The 19,807-nt window shown below is 42.5% G+C and overlaps 1 protein-coding gene across 1 annotated transcript in view; it reads left to right on the plus strand.

The window, feature by feature from the left end:
- The window catches only part of LOC139240281 (transmembrane protease serine 9-like), a 36,429-nt gene extending 18,145 nt beyond the window's left edge, over window positions 1-18,284 (plus strand). The window contains exons 6-9 of the mRNA XM_070868754.1: window positions 6,244-6,388; window positions 7,329-7,479; window positions 11,915-12,187; window positions 17,599-18,284. Of these exons, the coding sequence (XP_070724855.1) occupies window positions 6,244-6,388; window positions 7,329-7,479; window positions 11,915-12,187; window positions 17,599-17,766 (737 nt within the window). The 3' untranslated portion in view covers window positions 17,767-18,284. The remainder of the gene's footprint in view (window positions 1-6,243; window positions 6,389-7,328; window positions 7,480-11,914; window positions 12,188-17,598) is intronic.
- Window positions 18,285-19,807: the final 1,523 nt, after the last annotated feature.

Below are 19,807 nucleotides of genomic sequence, written 5' to 3' on the forward strand. Positions count from 1 at the left end.
GGTGCAGGAGCAGGCCATTCAGCCCTTCTACCCTGCACCGCCATTCAATGAGTTCCTGGCTGAACATGAAACTTCAGTACCCCCTTCCTGCTTTCCCGCCATACCCCTTGATCCCCCGAGTAGTAAGGACTTCATCTAACTCCCTTTTGAATATATTTAGTGAATTGGCCTCAACTACTTTCTGTGGTAGAGAATTCCACAGGTTCAGCACTCTCTGGGTGAAGAAGTTTCTCCTCATCTTGGTCCTAAATGGCTTACCCCTTATCCTAAGACTGTGACCCCTGGTTCTGGACTTCCCCAACATTGGGAACATTCTTCCTGCATCTAACCTGTCCAAACCCGTCAGAATTTTAAACGTTTCTATGAGGTCCCCTCTCATTCTTCTGAACTCCAGTGAATACAAGCCCAGTTGATCCAGTCTTTCTTGATAGGTCAGTCCCACCATCCCGGGAATCAGTCTGGTGAATCTTCGCTGCACTCCCTCAATAGCAAGAATGTCCTTCCTCAAGTTAGGAGACCAAAACTGTACACAATACTCCAGGTGTGGCCTCACCAAGGCCCTGTACAACTGTAGCAACACCTCCCTGTCCCTGTACTCAAATCCCCTCGCTATGAAGGCCAACATGCCATTTTCTTTCTTAACCGCCTGCTGTACCTGCATGCCAACCTTCAATGACTGATGTACCATGACACCTAGGTCTCGTTGCACCTTCCCTTTTCCTAATCTGTCACCATTCAGATAATAGTCTGTCTCTCTGTTTTTACCACCAAAGTGGATAACCTCACATTTATCCACATTATACTTCATCTGCCATTCATTTGCCCACTCACCTAACCTATCCAAGTCACTCTGCAGCCTCATAGCATCCTCCTCGCAGCTCACACTGCCACCCAACTTAGTGTCATCCGCAAATTTGGAGATACTACATTTAATCCCCTTGTCTAAATCATTAATGTACAATGTAAACAGCTGGGGCCCCAGCACAGAACCTAGTCACTGCCTGCCATTCTGAAAAGTACCCATTTATTCCTACTCTTTGCTTCCTGTCTGACAACCAGTTCTCAATCCACGTCAGCACACTACCCCCAATCCCATGTGCTTTAACTTTGCACATTAATCTCTTGTGTGGGACCTTGTCGAAAGCCTTCTGAAAGTCCAAATATACCACATCAATTGGTTCTCCTTTGTCCACTTTACTGGAAACATCCTCAAAAAATTCCAGAAGATTTGTCAAGCATGATTTCCCTTTCACAAATCCATGCTGACTTGGACCTATCATGCCACCATTTTCCAAATGCGCTGCTATGACATCCTTAATAATTGATTCCATCATTTTACCCACTACTGAGGTCAGGCTGACCGGTCTATAATTCCCTGTTTTCTCTCTCCCTCCTTTTTTAAAAAGTTGGGTTACATTGGCTACCCTCCACTCGATAGGAACTGATCCAGAGTCAATGGAATGTTGGAAAATGACTGTCAATGCATCCGCTATTTCCAAGGCCACCTCCTTAAGTACTCTGGGATGCAGTCCATTAGGCCCTGGGGATTTATCGGCCTTCAATCCCATCAATTTCCCCAACACAATTTCCCGACTAATAAAGATTTCCCTCAGTTCCTCCTTCTTACTAGACCCTCTGACCCCTTTTATATCCGGAAGGTTGTTTGTGTCCTCCTTAATGAATACCGAACCAAAGTACTTGTTCAATTGGTCTGCCATTTCTTTGTTCCCCGTTATGACTTTCCCTGATTCTGACTGCAGGGGACCGACATTTGTCTTTATTAACCTTTTTCTCTTTACATACCTATAGAAACTTTTGCAATCCGCCTTAATGTTCCCTGCAAGCTTCTTCTCGTACTCCATTTTCCCTGCCCTAATCAAACCCTTTGTCCTCCTCTGCTGAGTTCTAAATTTCTCCCAGTCCCCGGGTTCGCTGCTATTTCTGACCAATTTGTATGCCACTTCTTTGGCTTTAATACTATCCCTGATTTCCCTTGATAGCCACGGTTGAGCCACCTTCCCTTTTTTATTTTTACGCCAGACAGGAATGTACAATTGTTGTAATTCATCCATGCGGTCTCTAAATGTCTGCCATTGCCCATCCACAGTCAACCCCTTAAGTATCATTCGCCAATCTATCCTAGCCAATTCACGCCTCATACCTTCAAAGTTACCCTTCTTTAATTTCTGGACCATGGTCTCTGAATTAACTGTTTCATTCTCCATCCTAATGCAGAATTCCACCATATTATGGTCACTCTTCCCCAAGGGGCCTCGCACAACGAGATTGCTAATTAATCCTCTCTCATTACACAATACCCAGTCTAAGATGGCCTCCCCCCTAGTTGGTTCCTCGACATATTGGTCTAGAAAACCATCCCTTATGCACTCCAGGAAATCTTCCTCCACCGTATTGCTTCCAGTTTGGCTAGCCCAATCTATGTGCATATTAAAGTCACCCATTATAACTGCCGCACCTTTATTGCATGCACCCCTAATTTCCTGTTTGATGCCCTCCCCAACATCACTACTACTGTTTGGAGGTCTGTACACAACTCCCACGAATGTTTTTTGCCCTTTGGTGTTCTGCAGCTTCCACATCATCCAAGCTAATGTCTTTCCTAACTATTGAATTAATCTATCTTTAACCAGCAATGCTACCCCACCTCCTTTTCCTTTTATTCTATCCTTCCTGAATGTTGAATACCCCTGGATGTTGAGTTCCCAGCCCTGATCATCCTGGAGCCATGTCTCCGTAATCCCAATCACATCATATTTGTTAACATCTATTTGCACATTTAATTCATCCACCTTATTGCGGATACTCCTTGCATTAAGACACAAAGCCTTCAGGCTTGTTTTTTTAACACCCTTTGTGACCATAATATGGTAGAATTCTTTATTAAGATGGAGAGTGACAGTGTTAATTCAGAGACTAGGGTCCTGAACTTAAGGAAAGATAACTTCGATGGTATGAGACGTGAATTGGCTCGGATAGACTGGCAAATGATACTTAAAGGGTTGACAGTGGATAAGCAATGGCAGATATTTATAGATTACATGGATGAACTTCAACGATTGTACATCCCTGTCTGGAGTAAAAATAAAACGGGGAAGGTAGCTCAACCATGGCTAACAAGGTAAATTAGGGATAGTGTTAAATCCAAGGAAGAGGCATATAAATTGGCGAGAAAAAGCAGCAAACCTGAGGACTGGGAGAAATTTAGAATTCAGCAGAGGAGGACAAAGGGTCTAATTAGGAGGGGAAAAATAAAGTATGAGAGGAAGCTTGCAGGGAACATAAAAACTGACTGCAGAAGCTTTTATAGATATGTGAAGAGAAAAAGATTAGTGAAAACTAACGTAGGTCCTTTGCAGACAGAATCAGGTGAATTTATAATGGAGAACAAATAAATGGCAGAACAATTGAACAAATACTTTAGATCTGTCTTCACTAAGGAAGAAACAAATTACCTTCCGGAAATACTAGGGCTTCGAGGGTGCAGCGAAAAGGAGGAACTGAAGGAAATTCTTATTAGTCAGGAAATTATGTTAGAGAAATTGATGGGTTTGAAAGCCAATAAATCCCCAGGGCCTGATAGGCTGCATCCCAGAGTACTTAAGGGAGTGGTTCGAGAAATAGTGGATGCATTGGTGATCATTTTCCAACATTCTATCGACTCTGGATCAGTTCCTATGGACTGGAGGGTAGCTAATGTAACACCACTTTTTAAAAAAGGAGGGAGAGAGAAAACGGATAATTATAGACCGGTTAGCCTGACATCGGTGGAGAGGAAAATGTTGGAATCAATTAGTAAAGATGAAATAGCAGCACATTTGGAAAGCAGTGACAGGATCGGTCCAAGTCAGCATGGATTTATGAAAGGGAAATCATGCTTGACAAATCTTCTAGAATTTTTTGAGGATGTAACTAGTAGAGTAGACAAGGGAGAACCAGTGGATGTGGTGAATTTGGACTTTCAAAAGGCTTTTGACAGGGTCCCACACAAGAGATTGGTATGCAAAATTAAAGCACATGGTATTGGGGGTAATGTATTGACGTGGATAGAGAACTGGTTGGCAGACAGGAAGCAGAGAGTCGGAATAAATGGGTCCTTTTCAGAATAGCAGGCAGTGATCAGTGGGGTGCCGCAGGGTTCAGTGCTGGGACCCCAGCTATTTACAATATACATCAATGATTTAGATGAGGGAATTGAATGTAATATCTTCAAGTTTGCAGATGACACTAAACTAGGTGGTGTTGTGAGCAGTGAGGAGGTTGCTAAAAGGCTGCAGGTTGACTTGGATAGGTTAGGTGACTGGGCAAATGAATGGCAGATACAGTATAATGTGGATAAATGTGAGGTTATCCACTTTGGTGGCAAAAACAGGAAAACAGAATATCATCTGAATGGTGACAGATTAGGAAAAGGCGAGGTGCAACGGGACCTGGGTGTGATGGTACATCAGTCATTGAAGGTTGGCATGCAGGTACAGCAGGCGGTGAAGAAGACAAATGCCATGTTGGCCTTCATAGCTAGAGGATTTGAGTATAGGAGCAGGGAGGTCTTACTGCAGTTGTACAGAGCTTTGGTGAGGCCACACCTCGAATATTGTGTTCAGTTTTGGTCTCCTAATCTGAGGAAGGACGTTCTTGCTATTGAGGGAGCACAGCGAAGGTTCACCAGACTGATTCCCGGGATGGCAGGACTGACATATGAGGAGAGACTGGATCAACTGGGCTTTTATCCACTGGAGTTTAGAAGAATGAGAGAGGATCTCATAGAAACATATAAAATTCTGACGGGATTGGACAGGTTAGAGGCAGGAAGAATGTTCCCATTTCTGGGGAGTTCCAGAATCAGGGGTGACAGTCTAAGAATAAGGGGTAAGCCATTTAGGACCGAGATGAGGAAAAACTTCTTCACTCAGAGAGTTGTTAACCTATGGAATTCCCTACCGCAGAGAGTTGTTGATGCCAGTTCATTGGATATATTCAAGAGGGTGTTAGATATGGCCCTTACGGCTAAAGGGATCAAGGGGTATGGAGAGAAAGCAGGAAAGGGGTACTGAGGGAATGATCAGTCATGATCTTATTGAATGGTGGTGCAGGCTCGAAGGGCCGAATGGCATACTCCTGCACCTAATTTCTATGTTTCTATATTTCTACTGGTTACAACTGTTGCTGGCAAATCCTTTTATCCACCAACAAAACAGATCAGAAACGCTTCCTTAATGGGAAAAATAAGGCGAATGACTATGATACTGACGAGGTATGATGGGAAGTGCTTCAATTCATATAATCCTTACCATCTCCTTCATATATCCTAAAATCCTTTATAGCCAATGGCTTATGTTTGAAGTAGTCATTGTTATGTAAACCGATTTACATACAGCAAAGTCCCACAAAAGTAAATGAATGAATGACCAGGAAGGTGGTGTTATTCGAGGGAGCAAATGTTGGCCAGGACAAATCCCTGCTGTTCTTTCAATAGTGCCATAGGAACTTTTACAGGCAGAGGGGGCCTTGGCCTAGCACCTCATCCAAAATCTGGCATTTCTGAGAATGCAGCATTTCCTCTGATTTGCTAACCTGAACACAAATCTTCTGACTTTCAGTGGAACTAACTGAGCCATGTTGACAGTCAGTGAAGCTGCTACTGGTGATTGAAATTTTGCCAGGCTGAATTTTTCTTTTGTGCTTTGCTGAATAGCTAGAATTGGTGGTTGGTATTTCAATGTTTGTTATTCTTAACCTTACAAATAAAGAAAAATGTAATGGAATTATTCTGTGTGATTAAAATATTCAAATACAATGTAGCATAGCTCTTTTTGCAGCCAAAATATATTCCTTCCTTACTTCAGCATGGTACTTGGAAACCAAACATTTTTGCACAATGTAATAGTTATATTCTCTTCACAGCATGGCTGTAATTTTGAACTTTACAGGTTATAGCAATATGAGTTGTGACAAAGTTGTTAAAAAATTAAGGTCTTACCAGCGTGTTGCCATCATTTTCATACTTCAGTCTATAACTTGTTAATACCACATCCTCCCGTAACTACTATAAAAGAAAGCAGTTTCTACACAGTTGTGTAAAATGAGCAGAATGCTTCCAGTTGCATTCATTGTTTCAATAATCTATGCCTTAGCAGGTCAAGGCTGTAAGTATATAAATAACTTGGATTTAGCTTCATAGAAAATTGAATTTGTAATAATAATAATGTTACTTTTTTACTGTAGGTATCGGTGTGGAAATCATTGGAGGTCATGATGTTAAACCTGGTTCAGGGTCTTACATGGCATCCATCCAAAGTGCAAATAAGCACGAGTGTGGAGGAACTTTAATCCATGCCCAGTGGGTCCTGACATCAGCAGACTGTACAGTGTGAGTATTGAAATATTTGTTGTTTATTAATATCTTTCTTATTTTGAAATCATAAAACCAGAAATGTACAGTGCAGAAAGTGACTATATGGCCCACTCACCTATACTGGCCCTTTATGTAAGGTATCCTGCCTAATCCTATTTCCCTTCCGTTTCCCTGTATCCTTTTATTGTTCCTTTTCAAAATGATTGATTTTAATGTTAAACCTTAAAAAATATGCAATTCTGTCTTTTCTATGCAGTATTTTTTAAACTGTTCTTAAAAGAATTTTCAGAATTATACTTGAATGATTGACACCTTTTAACCTTTGGGATCTGGGTTTGAATCCAGTATAGGCTGATAGGCTTAAATCTCTTGCGTGCAATAGCTCTTGGGGGTTACACCATACATTATTTGAGCCTCTTTCATCCAGAATCAAGTTGATTGCAATACATAACAGAAAACCGATCACATTTCAGCATGAATTAGTAGACAACTTTACTCAGATCATAAGGACAATTTGGAAAATTGAAGTAGCTTGTTATGAGGTAGGTTTTGTCCAAGGCAGTGTAAAAGCATCCATACTCTGAAAATACAACAGATCCATCAACATCTGTAAAGGGAAATATAACGTGCTGTGTATTTCGAGCATTTTCTGATTTTATCTCAGATTTCCAGCACTTGCAATTTTTTCTTTCTTTTTGAGAATATGAATATGACAAAAAATGGTTTGTCTTTGCTATACTTTTGGGGTGAGTTCTGTGCTATTCAAGGTGTGTAACAACAATCCGAGAAACTGCACATTTTCCATATTTTTTCCACTGATAGCTTCAAAACAAATTTCTAGCTGTGATTTTGTTCATGTTCCCAGGAAAGTTAGTGCCAGAAATATGCAACCAATTTAAAGCAAGAATGTTTTTAATCTCAAGATATTATTATGTTAATTAAATATGTCATAAAGTTATTTTAGTAAAGGGAGAAAAAGCACAGTGGTTCTTGGAGCCCACTCCTTGCAGAAAAAAAAGAAAGCGCAGGAATTTAAGGTGCTCTTGGCTAAACAACATCCTAAATACGACAGCAAGACAGAATGGAACAACTTGGCATTACTCAAGGTAATAAGTGCTAAATGTGTGAATGTGTATACATGTCACAATCTGAGAGATTGCTTAAGAAGAAGAGAAGAATGTATGGATTAGGTAAAAAGTCTATTGTTTAATCATTAAAATTAAATAGAATGATTGGCCCAAAGGTTTGTATTTGGGTTTTATCATACAAACACTTGAGAGATGAAATTGCTCACGCCGCTAATCATAGGAGAATTGTAGATATTTGTTGAAAATGAGGCTGTTGTAGATCATAGGAACATAGCATGATACAGCACAAAAGGAGGCCATTCGGCCCATTATGTCTGTGTCGGTTCTTTGGTAGAACTATCCAATTAGTCCCTCATCATCATCATAGGCAGTCCCTCGGAATCGAGGAAGACTTGCTTCCACTCATGAAGTGAGTTCTTTGGTGGCTGAACAGTCCAATACGAGAGCCACAAACCCTGTCACAGGTGGGACAGACATTCGTCGAGGGAAGAGGTGGGTGGGACTGGTTTGCCGCATGCTCCTTCTGCTGCCTGCGCTTGACCTCTTCACGCACTCAGCGTTGAGATTCGAAGAGCTCAACGCCCTCCCGGATGCACTTTCTCCACTTAGGGCGGTCTTCGGCCAGGGACTCCCAGGTGTCAGTAGGGATGTCGAACTTTATCAGGGAGGCTTTGAGGCTGTCCTTGTATCGTTTCTGCTGCCCACCTTTGGCTCGTTTGCCATGAAGGAGCTCCGCATAGAGCATTTGCTTAGGGAGTCTCATGTCTGGCATGCGAACTGTGTGGCCTGCCCAGTGAAGTTGATCGAGTATGGTCAGTGCTTCAATACTGGGGATGTTAGCCTGAACGAGGATACTGATGTTGGTGCGCCTGTCCTCCCAGGGGATTTGAAGGATCTTGCAGAGACATCATTGGTGATATATCTCCAGCGACTTGAGGTGTCTTCTATACATCGTCCATGCCTCTGATCCATACAGGAGGGCTGGTATTACTACAGCCCTGTAGACCATGAGCTTGGTGGTAGATTTGAGGGTCTGGTCTTCGAACACTCTTTTCCTCAGGTGGCTGAAGGCTGCTCTGGCGCACTGGAGGTGATGTTGAATCTCTGCATCAATATCTGCTTTTGTTGAAAGAGGTTCTCGAGTTATGGGAAATGGTCCACATTGTCGAGGGCTTGATGACTGGGGGACAGTGCTGTGCGGCGAGGACAGGATGGTGGAGGACCTTTATTTTACGGATGTTAAGCGTAAGGCCCATGCTTTCATATGCCTCACTGAATACATCGACTATATCCTGGAATTCAGCCTCAGAATGTGCGCAGACGCAGGTGTCGTCCGCGTACTGTAGCTCAACGACAGAGGTTGGGATGATCTTGGACCTGGCCTGAAGGTGGCGTAGGTTAAATCACTTCCCACTGGTTCTGTAGTTTAGTTCCACTCCAGCGGGGAACTTGTTAACTGTGAGGTGGAGCGAGGAAGATTGAGAAAAGAGTTGGAGTGATGACGCAGCCCTGTTTGAGCCCGGTCCGGATGTGGATTGGGTCGTAGTGGATCTGTTGGTAAGGATCACGGCCTGCATGCACGGCCAGAAGAAACTTTTTAAACATCCCTCGGAACCCTAGCGGACAGCTGATCTTCCTAATGACTGCCCCCCCCCCCCCAACCAAGCCTTGGGCCACTTACCATCAATGGCGCTACTCGGCGCCGAGCTTGTGGCCAACACTTCGCCGTAGGCAATTAGGTTTATACAGCAGTGTCTGGTCTCCAGTCGTCTTGGACCCACTTACCACTGGACCAAGACCTTGCTCAGCTAAGCCCGTGTGGTTGCTAATGTGTAGCGGCCACCCCACATTAAAAGAACTCACGCACATGCATCTTCCACTTCGTTAATATGAAGTTCGGGACCTAGAATGTCAGGACCCTCATGGACAACTAACAACAGCAACAGGCCGGAACACCGCACCACCATTGTTGCCCGGGAACTCAGACGTTTTGACACCGACATCGCCGCCTTAAGCGAGACCACCATGTTCCTTGAGCGGGCAGGGAAGGCTAGCTCAAGGAACATGGAGGAGGTTACACCTTTTTCTGGAAAGGAAAACCAGAGGAAGAACGCTGCCTTCATGGAGTCGGCTTCGCCATCAAAAATGAGCTGGTCGACCGCCTCAGAGACGCCCCTTGTGGGGTTAACGAATGCCTCATGACTCTTCGTCTTACCCTATCCCGGAACTAATGCGCCACAGTCATCAGTGCGTACGCCCCAACACTCAATGCACCAGATGAGGCTAAAGAGGGTTTTTATTCCAACCTCCAGACATCCCTGTCCCACTGACGACTGCTGGACGGACCACGGCCTAATCCGATCCATCATCGACATTAACATAGCCCCAAAGCAGAGGGGACAGCAGAAGCAGTGCGGCAAAAAAGTTAATGCTGGGGCATTTAAAGACCCAGCTAAGAGAGCCATATACAGCCAGCGCCTCACAGCTAATCTGGCATGCCTTGATGACCCTGTGATGCTGAATGCCCACAACGCTTGGCCCACCCTCCAGGCCTCTATAACCAGTGCCTGTGAAGAGACACTTGGTCAGTCAACTAGAAAACACCAAGACTGGTTTGATAAAAATGATCAGGAGATCCAAGAACTAATAGATCGCGAGCACAGAGCATTTCTGAGCCTCAAGCAACAACCCAATTCGGGAGCAGCAAAGCAACGTTACAGACGGTTCAAAGCTGAGGTCCAACAAAAAAGCCAGGACCTAAAGAACAGGTGGTGGATGGAGAAAGCACAGGAGATTAGTCCTACTTCTTTGCTCATTCCTCAAAGTCCTGTAATTTTTTTCACTTCAAGGATTCATCCAATTATCTTTTGAATGTTTTGAATTGAATCTGCTTTCACCACCCTTTTCGGCAGTGCATTCCAGATCACAATAACTCGCTGTATAAAAAAATGTTTCCTTATGTCATTTCCGTTTCATTTGCCAATCATCTTAAATCTGTGTCCTCTGGTTACCGAGCCTGCTGCCACTAGAAACAGTTTCTCCTTAATTACTCTATCAAAACCATTCATGATTTTCAATACCTCTATCAAATCTCCTCTTAACCTTCTCTGCTCAAAGGAAAATAACCCCAGCTTCTCCAGTCTCTCCACATAACTGCAGTGCCTCATCCCTGATACCATTCTAGTAAAACTCTTCTGCACCCTCTCCAAGGCCTTGGACTATAATGTCGGAAAGTGTGAGGTCATGCACTTTAGCAGAAAAAATCAAAGAGCAAGTTATTATTTAAATGGAGAAAGATTGCAAAGTGCTGCAGTACAGCAGGACCTGGGGGTACTTATGCATGAAACACAAAAGGATAGTATACAGGCACTGCAAGTGATCAGGAAGGCCAATAGTATCTTGGCCTTTATTGCAAAGGGGATGGAGCATAAAAGCAGGAAAGTCTTGCTACAGTTATATAGGGTATTGGTGAAGCCACACCTGGAATACTACATGAAGTTTTGGTTTCCATATTTACGAAAGGATATACTTGCTTTGGAGGCAGTTCAGAGAAGGTTCACTCGGTTGATTCCGGGGATGAGGGGGTTGACTTATGAGGAAAGGTTGAGTAGGTTGGGCCTCTACTCATTGGAATTCAGAAGAATGAGAGGTGATCTTATCGAAACGTATAAGATTATGAGGGGGCTTGACAAGGTGGGTGCAGAGAGGATGTTTCCACTGATGGGGGAGACTAGAACGAGAGGCCATGATCTTAGAATAAGGCGCTGCACATTTAAAACAGAGATGAGGAGAAATTTCTTCTCTTAGAGGGTTATAAATCTATGTAATTCGCTGCCTCAGAGAGCTGTGAAAGCTGGGACATTGAATAAATTTTAGACAGAAATAGACAGTTTCTGAAACGATAAGGGGATAAGGGGTTATGGGGAGCGGGCGGGGAAGTGGAGCTGAGTCCATGATCCGATCAGCCATGATCTTATTGAATGGCGGAGCAGGCTCGAGGGGCCGTATGGCATACTCCTGTTCCTATTTTTATGTTCTTATGTTTTTATGACATCCTTCCTAAATTGTGGTGTCTAGAATTGAACACAATACTCCAGCTGAGGCCTAACCAGTGTTTTATAAAGGTTTAGCATAGCTTCCTTGCTTTTATACTCTATTGCTCTATTAATAAAGCCAAGGATCCCATATATTTTTTTAATAGCCTTCTCAACTTGTTCTGCCATTTTCAAAGATTTGTATACATGCACCCCCAGGTCTCTCTGTTCCTTTATTATACAATGTAATAAATACATTAAAAAAATAAATTTATTTCAAAACTTGCACATAAATATGAAAAATATGCACGTAGAGGGTAAAAACTTTGGGAATTCTATCTAAGCAACCTTCCAGTTTACATAAGTTCTTGGCTCAAAAATCTGTCACTTAGAACTAACTTTTCTTCTCTGTGCTACAGTTGGATCGAGCTGCAAAACTGAGTACGTTTGTAAAGGTCCTCCCACTGCCAAAATCAACAAAGGATATCAAATGTGGAACAAAATGCAATATTCTAGGATGGGGACAAAGCACTGCTGATGATGACGATCCATCTGACACTTTGAAAGAAATAAGTGTAACTGTCATAAACCGGCAGATCTGCAACGGTAAAAATTATTACAACCATGATCCAGTCATAACTAATGATATGATATGTGCTGGTGATGAAAAGCATAGAGCTAAAGCGTGCAAGGTAAGTTACAAATTTCACAAGCTCCATTAACGTGCAGAATAGATATAACAAAGTAAAATAATGAATTAGTGCTCACACTTCCTTTATTTTATTTTTTCCCAGCTGTAGGTCCCAATATTTCAAGTAGAATGGGGAATGGTGTACTAGGTCCTGGTGATAGATCCAGCGATTTGTTCAGTAATCTTGTTTTTTGGCGAAAAAGGCAATAGTGAATCAGCAGCCCGTTTCACACCATGCCCAATTTTCTTTTCCATTGACTTTTGCCAAAGACCAACTTAATTCCACCCTGTCAGGAAGCAAACAATAGTGACAGGTGATTTTTTAATTTTTGCTTGCTGGAGCCTTCCTTGTAAGAAAGCTTGGAATGAGAAAAGTCCTGTCAGCCTATTAGGCCTAGTCCTTCCACAGATTCTGCACAATCTGCCCTATAGAATCATAGAATGGTCTTCTTCCGTGCTGTAACCATTCGGCCCATCGAGTCTGTGCCGGCCCTCTGTAAGTACACCTCAGCTCGTCCCATTCCACTGCCCTTTCCCTGCAATTTTTTTCTTTCAGATACTTATCCAACTCCCTTTTGAAAGTTGCGATTGAGTCTGCCTCCACCATCCTTTCAAGCAGTGCATTCCAGATCCTAACCACTCGCTGTGTAAAATAGTTTTTTCTTATGTTGTCAATCATCTTAAATCTGTGTCTTCTGGTTCTTGACCCTTCTGCCAATGGGAACAGTTTCTCTCTATCTACTGTGCCCAGACCCCTCATGATTTTGAACACCTTTATCAAATCTCCTCTCAATCTTCTCTGCTCTAAGGAGAACAACCCCAGCTTCACTCTGTGATCATTTTAAATTGATGACACCTTGCCACTGATTCCTCAACCAGCAAAAAGGTTTTTCAAAATGTACTCTATCAAAACCTTTCATAATTTTAAAACAATTGTTCAATCTGCTCTTAATCTTCTCTGCTCCAGTGCAAATACCCTCAGTTTCTCAAATCTCTCCTTCATAACTAAATAACCCCAGCATTATTGAAAGAACAACAGGTTCTCCTGATGTCCTGGCCAATATTCTTCCCTCAACCAATAGCCACCAAAAACAGATTAACTGGTCATTCATTCCATTCGCTGTTTGTGGGATCTGGTTTTGTGAAAATTGGCTGTTGCAGTTGCTTACATAGCGAAATAGGAACATTTGAATTCATTGGACCGGAATTAACCAATGCCAGATTCCATAGTGGTTGCCAGCATATCAGAGGTTTGATAGTCCTGTGACAATAACTCCCCTTATGCTTCACGCACAAGTGCTTTTTTTATAACAAGATTTATTTCAGTGACGGATTTGGTCTTCAATTTATATTAAATGACATACAAACAATACAACCTGGGTCCCAGCCACGGCTGCCTCAAGAACACTCTCTGATATCACGAGAACACAAGTCCTGGAGCGACCAGCTCCCGCCCTCCAGACCCTCTGCATCGCTTCTGACCCTCAGGAATGCTTTGCCTTAAATGGGACCTGGTTCTATTCTTATACTATACTATAACCTTGGCCTGTGCTTACATAATGTGTAAGTATGAATACGGAGTTTACACGTTTAGCTGAGGCTGCATTTTTAGGTGTTTACCCAGTTTTATCTTTCAACCTTTGCCTCTGCTACAAGCTATAGTGTAGACTATAGTGTAAACGTGTAGACTAAATCATATCTCTTTCTGTGGTATGTGCTGTCTGTTGTTCATATACAGAGACAAGATTAAGATTTCCCTTTATCCCATATTGCTATAATAATACAAACCTAAGAGAAAGGATACTTGATTAGCATGAGTAACTAAATCATCTTAAATCATTCGAGCACCATCTCTCATACGACGCAATCATTTTCTGCTAAATATCAAGTCAGTTCCCTCCTGTATTAGCTGAGGTGTTCCCCTCCACTGCCTCTCTAGGCAATCTGTTTATTGCTTTCACCAGTTATTTCATAAAGTAATTACATTTAAATTTATCTTCACCTTACCTCTTCTGAGCTTGAGTCTGTGACCATGGAGACACTGAAGTTGAAATTTGGCAGGGATCCACCAGTTCCCGCCGCAACTCCGCTGAGACACTGGTGGAAACTCCAGGAAAATTACAGAGATGTCCGTTTATGCCATTTCCTGACGGTCCGCTGGAGCTACAGTGGAAAGTCCGGGTGAACCCCATTGAATTTCAGCCCCATTATGATTAGGTCAAAATTATTAGAGTTCTAGTTATTTATACCCATTAGAACATTGAATAACTCCATATTTTTCCTGGGTCTTGCTCTCTGTAGAATGAACTTTCCCAATTTCCTTACATAGAAACATAGAAAATAGGTGCAGGAGTGGGCCATTCGGCCCTTCGAGCCTGCACTGCCATTCAATGAGTTCATGGCTGAACATGCAACTTCAGTACCCCATTCCTGCTTTCTCACCATACCTCTTGATTCCCCTAGTAGTAAGGACTACATCTAACTTCTTTTGAATATATTTAGTGAATTGGCCTCAACAACTTCCTGTGGTAGAGAATTCCACAGGTTCACCACTCTCTGGGTGAAGAAGTTTCTCCTCATCTCGGTCCTAAATGGCTTACCCCTTATCCTTAGACTGTGACCCCTGGTTCTGGACTTCCCCAACATTGGGAAAAATTTTCCTGCATCTAACCTGTCTAAAACCGTCAGAATTTTAAACGTTTCTATGAGATCCCCTCTCATTCTTCTGAACTTCAGTGAATATAAGCCCAGTTGATCCAGTCTTTCTTGATATGTCAGTCCCACCATCCCGGGAATCAGTCTGGTGAACCTTCGCTGCACTCCCTCAACAGCAAGAATGTCCTTCCTCAAGTTAGGAGACCAAAACTGTACACAATACTCCAGGTGTGGCCTCACCAAGGCCCTGTACAACTGTAGTAACATCTCCCTGCCCCTGTATTCAAATCCCCTCGCTATGAAGGCCAACATGCCATTTGCTTTCTTAACCGCCTGCTGTACCTGCATGCCAACCTTCAATGACTGATGTACCATGACACCCAGGTCTTGTTGCATCTCCCCTTTTCCTAATCTGTCACCATTCAGATAATAGTCTGTCTCTCTGTTTTTACCACCAAAGTGGATGACCTCACATTTACCCACATTATACTTCATCTGCCATGCATTTGCCCACTCACCTAACCTATCCAAGTCACTCTGCAGCCTCATAGCATCCTCCTCGCAGCTCACACTGCCACCCAACTTAGTGTCATCCGCAAATTTGGAGATACTACATTTAATCCCCTCGTCTAAATCATTAATGTACAATGTAAACAGCTGGGGTCCCAGCACAGAACCTTGCAGTACCCCACTAGTCACTGCCTGCCATTCTGAAAAGTACTCATTTACTCCTACTCTTTGCTTCCTGTCTGCCAACCAGTTCTCAATCCACGTCTCAGTCCTCCAATCCCAGGTGGATTAACTTTGCACATTAATCTCGTGTGTGGGACCTTGTCGAAAGCCTTCTGAAAGTCCAAATACACCACATCAACTGGTTCTTCCTTGTCCACTCTACTGGAAACATCCTCAAAAAATTCCAGAAGATTTGTCAAGCATGATTTCCCTTTCACAAATCCATGCTGACTTGGACCTATCATGTCACCTCTTTCCAAATGCGCTGCTATGACATCCTTAATAATTGATTCCATCATTTTACCCACTACCGATGTCAGACTGACCGGTCTATAATTCCCTGTTTTCTCTCTCCCTCCTTTTTTAAAAAGTGGGGTTACATTGGCTACCCTCCACTCCATAGGAACTGATCCAGAGTCTATGGAATGTTGGAAAATGACTGTCAATGCATCCGCTATTTCCAAGGCTACCTCCTTAAGTACTCTGGGATGCAGTCCATCAGGCCCTGGGGATTTATCGGCCTTCAATCCCATCAATTTCCCCAACACAATTTCCCGACTAATTAGGATTTCCCTCAGTTCCTCCTTCTTACTGGACCCTCTGACCTCTTTTATATCCAAAAGGTTGTTTGTGTCCTCCTTAATGAATAGCAAACCAAAGTACTTGTTCAATTGGTCTGCCATTTCTTTGTTCCCCGTTATGACTTCCCCTGATTCTGACTGCAGGGGACCTACATTTGTCTTTACTAACCTTTTTCTCTTTACATATCTATAGAAGCTTTTGTAGTCCGCCTTAATGTTCCCTGCAAGCTTCCTCTCGTAATCTATTTTCCCTGCCCTAATCAAACCATTTGTCCTCCTCTGCTGAGTTCTAAATTTCTCCCAGTCCCCGTGTTCGCTGCTATTTCTGGCCAATTTGTATGCCACTTCCTTAGCTTTAATACTATCCCTGATTTCCCTTGATAGCCACGGTTGAGCCACCTTCCCTTTTTTATTTTTACACCAGACAGGGCTGTACAATTGTTGTAGTTCATCCATGCGGTCTCTAAATGTCTGCCATTGCCCATCCACTGTCAACCCCTTAAGTATCATTCGCCAATCTATCCTAGCCAATTCACGCCTCATAGCTTCAAAGTTACCCTTCTTTAAGTTCTGGACCATGGTCTCTGAATTAACTGTTTCATTCTCCATCCTAATGTAGAATTCCACCATATTATGGTCACTCTTCCCCAAGGGGCCTCACACAACGAGATTGCTAATTAATCCTCTCTCATTACACAACACCCAGTCTAAGATGGCCTTCCCCCTAGTTGGTTCCTCAACATATTGGTCTAGAAAACCATCCCTTATGCACTCCAGGAAATCCTCCTCCACTGTATTGTTTCCAGTTTGGTTAGCCCATTCTATATGCATATTAAAGTCACCCATGATAACTGCTGAACCTTTATTGTATGCACTCCTAATTTCCTGTTTGATCCCCTCCCCAACATCACTACTCTCTGTAAAGTCCTGTCCCTGCAGTACAGACTCACACGAGGCACATGTTGGAGTCAAGGTCACTCAGGACCTGCACCTTTATTACACAGCACTCGAATGCCACACTTGCCTGAGACCTGTCTTTATATACCTGTGTGGGACAGGTATCCAGTGTCTCCTGCAAGTGCACCCCTGGTGGTAAGGTATGCTGGTGGTTATAGGTCATATCTAGTTACAGTCATGTATAGCATGGTAAGATACAGTTGTGTGCAGTAGTGTGAGATACATGACATGCTCTTGTAGCTTAATTCAATGTTCCAATTTATTTGCCATTTGAAGTACGCTCTTGATCATCATGATATCCCCACTGTTGTACAATAGCCAGAACTGTAAACAGTATCCGTACGGACCATTGTTTTTAATAAACTCAGCATAGGCTAGAAAAAAAGTTGCTCCACTGAGGTATTTGTAATAATATTACCTTTTGCAACAATATTGTTATATATCATATATAGGGTCTAATATACAGTATTTATCTATTTTGTCACAGGGAGATGCAGGTGGACCATTAATATGTAAAAGTAAATTTCTGAAAAAGAAGCAGTTAATTGGTATTGCTGCATTTTCATGGGGTTGTGAAGTTATGAACAAACCTGGCATTTATACACGTTTATCCAATAATCACCTCAAGTGGATAAAGACAACAATCAAAGGCTAAACCAACGTCATCACAATTGAGCAAAATTGATAACAAGCAATGGGCCACTTGGTTGGAAAAGTAAATGTTTGCATTTTAATTATTAATTTTTGAAAATTTAACATAAGAAGTTGGCCAGAGACCACATGTTAAACGTCTTAAAATGTCCCTTCAGTTGCAATAAGATATAGGCTTTTATATTTGACCTCGCATTGCCCGGTTTTCAGGCACTAACCGGCCTACTAAGCCCCCAGTATGCTGTCTGGGAAAAGAAAGCTCATTAATATCAAATTTAACTCTGTAGCATTCCAAAGAATTGGGATTCTGCTGCTTTTTAGTCAAATACATTGTAGTAATATTTTTTTACACAGGGTTTCTCTCCATTACTGAGGAAAGAGACTCAGTAGGACTGTGTGTTATTTTTGTCAAATTGTTATCAATCACAAGCAACATGATGGTATTTTTTCAATGTAATGATGCATTTTGATGTAATTCAATATGTCTGCAAAGAAATAAAAAAGATTTGCCATTCATTTTTACACAAAGTCAAATCTTATTAAATGACCATCTGCTGTTGGAGCCTTCACAACCTTACCCTGCTGAATGTTGAACACATTAGAAATAAAGGACTACAGATGCATCTTTTGACATGCTGTGTAATGTGGGCACATTTTATTATATTTGATACCCTCTTCATAACCTGCATCATTTTCTTCACGTTCTTAGAGACCTTTCTATGTCGCATTGTGGAATCTTTAAACAATGACAGCTAAGTGCCGTACTTTAAACTCTGTACCCTGTCCCGCCCCACCTTATCCTCTTCCACTGCTCCATGGATTCGAACTAAAGCATGGATGAGATCAAGATAAAACAATGTGGTAAATCACAAGTATAAATCAACATTTACCAACTTTAGTGCAACATATTATACCACTGTACAAAATTGCCTTTTAAGTCAGTATTTGAAATAGTAAATACAACAAACTAACTTAACACACTGCCTTTATCTATTTTGCCTTTATCTATTTTGACTACACTTCAAAAGTAATGACTTGTTTGTGAAGAACATAAGAACAGAAGAATTAGGAACAGGAGTAGGCCATCTAGCCCCTCGAGCCTGCTCCGCCATTCAACAAGATCATGGCTGATCTGGCCGTGGACTCAGCTTCACTTACCCGCCCGCTCCCCATAACCCTTCATTCCCTTATTGGTTAAAAATCTATCTATCTGTGACTTGAATACATTCAATGAGCTAGCCTCAACTGCTTCCTTGGGCAGAGAATTCCACAGATTCACAACCCTCTGGGAGAAGAAATTCCTTCTCAACTCGGTTTTAAATTGGCTCCCCCGTATTTTGAGACTGTGCCCCCTAGTTCTAGTCTCCCCGACCAGTGGAAACAACCTCTCTGCCTCTATGCTGTCTATCCCTTTCATTATTTTAAATGTTTCTATAAGATCACCCCTCATCCTTCTGAACTCCGACGAGTAAAGACCCAGTCTGCTCAATCTATCATCATAAGGTAACCCTCTCATCTCCGGAATCAGCCTAGTGAATCGTCTCTGTACCCCCTCCAAAGCTAGTATATTCTTCCTTAAGTAAGGTGACCAAAACTGCACGCAGTACTCCAGGTGCGGCCTCACCAATACCTGTACAGTTGCAGCAGGACCTCCCTGCTTTTGTACTCCATCCCTCTCGCAATGAAGCCAACATTCCATTCGCCTTCCTGATTACCTGCTGCACCTGCAAACTAACTTTTTGGGATTCATGCACAAGGACCCCCAGGTCCCTCTGCACCACAGCATGTTGTAATTTCTCCCCATTCAAATAATATTCCCTTTTACTGTTTTTCTTCCCAAGGTGGATGACCTCACATTTTCCGACATTGTATTCCATCTGCCAAACCTTAGCACATTCGCTTAACCTATTTAAATCTCTTTGCAGCCTCTCTGTGTCCTCTACACAACCCGCTTTCCCACTAATCTTTGTGTCATCTGCAAATTTTGTTACACTACACTCTGTCCCCTCTTCTAGGTCATCTATGTATATTGTAAACAGTTGTGG

Source organism: Pristiophorus japonicus, chromosome 2, assembly GCF_044704955.1.
Source record: "Pristiophorus japonicus isolate sPriJap1 chromosome 2, sPriJap1.hap1, whole genome shotgun sequence".
NCBI lineage: Eukaryota > Metazoa > Chordata > Chondrichthyes > Pristiophoridae > Pristiophorus > Pristiophorus japonicus.